The 4102-nt window shown below is 32.1% G+C and overlaps 1 protein-coding gene across 1 annotated transcript; it reads left to right on the top strand.

The window, feature by feature from the left end:
* Positions 1 to 429: 429 nt before the first annotated feature.
* On the top strand, positions 430 to 1362 carry LOC141494768 (olfactory receptor 2K2-like). Its single transcript, XM_074195962.1, has one exon. It carries the CDS (start codon positions 430 to 432, stop codon positions 1360 to 1362), a length of 933 nt encoding a protein of 310 aa, XP_074052063.1.
* The last annotated feature ends 2740 nt before the right edge of the window (positions 1363 to 4102 follow it).

Below are 4102 nucleotides of genomic sequence, written 5' to 3' on the forward strand. Positions count from 1 at the left end.
GTGATGTTTATTGTTTCATCTATGCATTCTTCACTCCCTATGAAAAATCAAAGACTCTCAGAGATGAAAGAAATTTCCTAAGGATATTATCAAGTCTAATTGCTCCCAAAAAAGTGACTCCAAAATTTTTTAATTTCTCCCTTCCTTTCTTTTGCATTGTTCATAATCCTAGGAATAGACTCTTTGATATTGCTTTATAATTTCATCCATTGAAATAAGAATTTCCTGGTTTCTAGCTAGCATCAACATTCTTTCCAAAAGAGACACCTTACTTCTATGGAAAAGAGTACATTTAAAAAAAAATATTCTTCATGGTTAAATGTCATAAAGAGAAAATAAAGTGGTTTATTTTTATCTGTAATAATGATGCTGCCTATATATTCCATCTTTATATTCCATCAGATGCAAAACAGAGGATAAGAAACTGCGATGAACTGGAGTACAGTAACAGAATTCACTCTGGAGGGCTTCTCCCAATACCCCAAACTTGAAACCATCCTCTTTATCCTGTGTGTCTTGATGTACTTGATAACCCTACTGGGTAACAGCATACTCATTACAATCAGTATACTGGATCTTCATCTTCATACTCCCATGTACTTCTTTCTCAGCAATCTCTCTTTCATGGACATCTGTTACACAACTTCCTCTGTCACTCCAATGGTGGTAAAATTGATAACAAAAAGAAATATTGTTCCTTTCACAGGGTGTGCCCTGCAAATGTATCTTTCCCTTGCCATGGGATCCACTGAATGTTTGCTCCTTGCCATGATGGCATATGATCGATATGTGGCAATCTGCCACCCCCTTAGGTATCCTATCATCATGAATAAACATGTATGTCTGCAGATGGCAGCTGGGTCATGGATAACAGGTTGCCTTACTGCCTTGCTTGAAACAAGTTCTGCCCTACAGCTGCCTTTCTGTGGGAGCTCCATCAATCATTTTACATGTGAAATATTAGCTCTGTTGAAGCTAGCCTGCACAAGTTCATTGGCCATGGACATGATCATGCTGGTGGTGAGTGTGCTTCTCCTTCCAATCCCAATGCTCTTAATTTGCATCTCATACAGTTTCATTCTCTTCACTATTCTAAGAATCAGTTCAGCAGATGGAAGGAATAAAGCTTTCTCCACCTGCTCAGCTCACCTAACAGTGGTGATCTTGTACTATGGGACTGCCCTTTCTATGTACCTGAAGCCATCATCAGTGGATTCACAAGAAATTGATAAGTTCATAACTTTGTTCTATGGAGTGGTTACTCCCATGCTAAATCCCATTATCTATAGCCTGAGAAATAAAGAAGTGAAAGGGGCTGTGAAAAAGTTACTGAGCAGAAATGTCTTTTCACATAGACTCTAAAAGACTTGATATTGAGTTTCAATGACAAGAAAATGGTTGGCTTTTCATAGGAAGTGCAAAGGAGAATTTTGATTGTTAGGATGTAGGTTTCAATTCATATCATTGTTGTGGGTATCTTCTCAATTACTATATAATTTAGGTCCACCATGATTTTTTTAGGGGATTTCATAATTTTTTGTCCAGAACAAAACATGATTAATCTGCTGCTGATGAGTCTCTGGTCCCTAGGCTGATACTCCCATAAAACTGTTACCAAGTGTGTGCTCCAAGCCTTTCCAATAAGGGAGAATCTTTCAGTCAGTAATCTCCATATTGTTTGAAAGTTTAGTGATAATTATATTCCATCCTGAGGTATCAGGAAAGGACTTTAAGGAAAAAATTTGTCACACTAACAAAAAAAATACAAGCCACATGTTCATAGTAATGGTTGAATAAAATGAAAAACTATAACTACACCAGTGAAAGAAAAATGAGAACTGAAGAGGTATGGGATTTGTCAAGGGTCACCTAGCAAGTAAGACTGACTCTTGATTTCAAAGTAGATCAGGATGATATTCTCTATTTCTAATTTTGTGAATTGTGCATGAACCTGTAGTTATACGATAACTTTTTTTAAACTATAGATTCAACATGAAGGACTATTGGGGGGGGAATGTACAACAGCAATTTAGAATGAGAAGGCACATAGAAGAAACTCTGTGTTTTAATAATGATTACAACACTTCGACACCTCATTCTTTTACATTCAACATTTATTTTCCCAATGATCTTATAATCTTCCATAAGCAATATATAATTTTTCAGAACTATAAAATGTTTCTTAGGGCAGTCACATTTTTTAAAAAATTAAAGTGGAAAATGAGGAATTTATCTTCATCATGAGGCCACATATCTATTGTACTTTGAAAGCATAAAAAATTAGTAACTATGCTACCTTAGGTAAGTCACTTCCTATCCTTTGTGGTTTAGTTTCTTTTCCTGTAAAATGGAATTATACTAAATTATCTCTAATGGACAGTTCCATTTTTAATATTACTTTAACATTCCTATATAAAATTTTCTCTGTTATCCTTTATTAAAAACTTTGAAGCATCATAGAAATATTCAAAATCACAATAACTCTAAAAATAATGTGAAAAATTAAATTATTTCCTTTCTTATTTTAATACATTTTATTTTGTATTCAAAAGATAGATACAAATGCTCAAATATATGAATTAGAGCATAAAAACATATAATTTGAGACAAATAATTATTCATATATCTCAAGATTCCATTACTCAGTGGTCATTAACCCCTCCCCAAAAAAAGAACTATGTATATTAACTTTATTACAATGGAACATAATGGTCATCATTCTTGTTTTCCTGTTCTTTTAAAAATTTCTCTCTTTCTTATATAATGTGAACTTTTGGCAGTTAAAATTGCCTTTAAAAAGGTTTTTTCCCCTTTGGTTCTGCTTTATTCACTCTGCATCACTTCATAGAAGTCAATATTTCTTCATTATATATATATATATATATAATTTCTTATGATGATATAATATTCTGTTGCAAAATATACCATAATTTGCTTAGTGATTCTCCAATTAATAGACACCAACTTTCTACCCCACATCAACCCAAGTGTTTCATTATTATAAAAATATAGCTGGAAATATACAAAAAATATAAATATATATTTATATAGAGAGATGATATATGCTTAATATAACACAAACTAATATATACTATATGAATATATGTGTTATATAAATATGTATTCATTATTGATACATATAATATATACATCTATATATATATATGTATATACTTATATACATATTTGTATATATAACCACCCACAATTATGGTTATATATAGTGGGGGGGGGTTTCTCTTCAATGATATCCTAGAATCTTAGTATTAGGGATAGTGGATGACTATTAATTCTCATTTTTAAAATAATAATGGGACCAAGTCACAAATGTAAAAGCAATATAAAAGCAAAAGTGTATTTTCAACCTGCCCTGAAATATACCAAGTATATTTTGTCATCTTTTATTGTCTCTCCCAATTGGATAGAAGTCAAAGAGCTAAGGCAATTTATATTTTTCTGACTACTAAAAATCACTTTTCAAGTGATTATTGATTCTATATTTCTTCTTTCTATAATTACTTGGTCCTAAATTATCTAACATTTTAATCTATGACAGATATGAAATGGAATGTTATGTTAATACCACAAAAATAAAACAAATAGTTAACACAGTAGATGAAAGAGTAATGATCCAAATCCTGAAAGACTAGAGCTTTGGATTATGCCTAAAAAATAAATTTCAATAGGGATAAATACAAATTTTTTATTAAGGGGACAAAAATGCAGACAGTCAGTGAATAAAGCATTGGACCTGGGTTCACATCTTATCTTACACACTCACTGGTTGTGTGGTCTTTTTAACCTTGCCCTCATTTTTTTAAATTGCAAAATGGGAATGATAATAGCACCTGTTTTACAGTTTTGTGAGAATCAATTGAAATTATATTTTTAAAGTGCTTAGCATAATGCCTGGCACATAGTAGATATTCTATGAAAGTTAGCAATCATTATTACTAGTACTACTACTACTACTACTCCTACTATTATAAATCAATTTCACAAGAGGAATATGGCATATAGCTTTTCAAGGCTCTTCCATACTCTTCCTATCTTCAGTTGCTTTTTGGGTGAAGTTATCTTATCCATTCATCTCACAACCTGT

This window comes from Macrotis lagotis, chromosome 8 (genome assembly GCF_037893015.1).
Source record: "Macrotis lagotis isolate mMagLag1 chromosome 8, bilby.v1.9.chrom.fasta, whole genome shotgun sequence".
In the NCBI taxonomy this organism is placed as follows: domain Eukaryota; kingdom Metazoa; phylum Chordata; class Mammalia; order Peramelemorphia; family Peramelidae; genus Macrotis; species Macrotis lagotis.

Coding starts and splice junctions, on each gene's coding strand:
- LOC141494768 (XM_074195962.1), top strand. CDS start 430: ATGAACTGGAGTACAGTAACAGAATTCACTCTGGAGGGCTTCTCCCAA.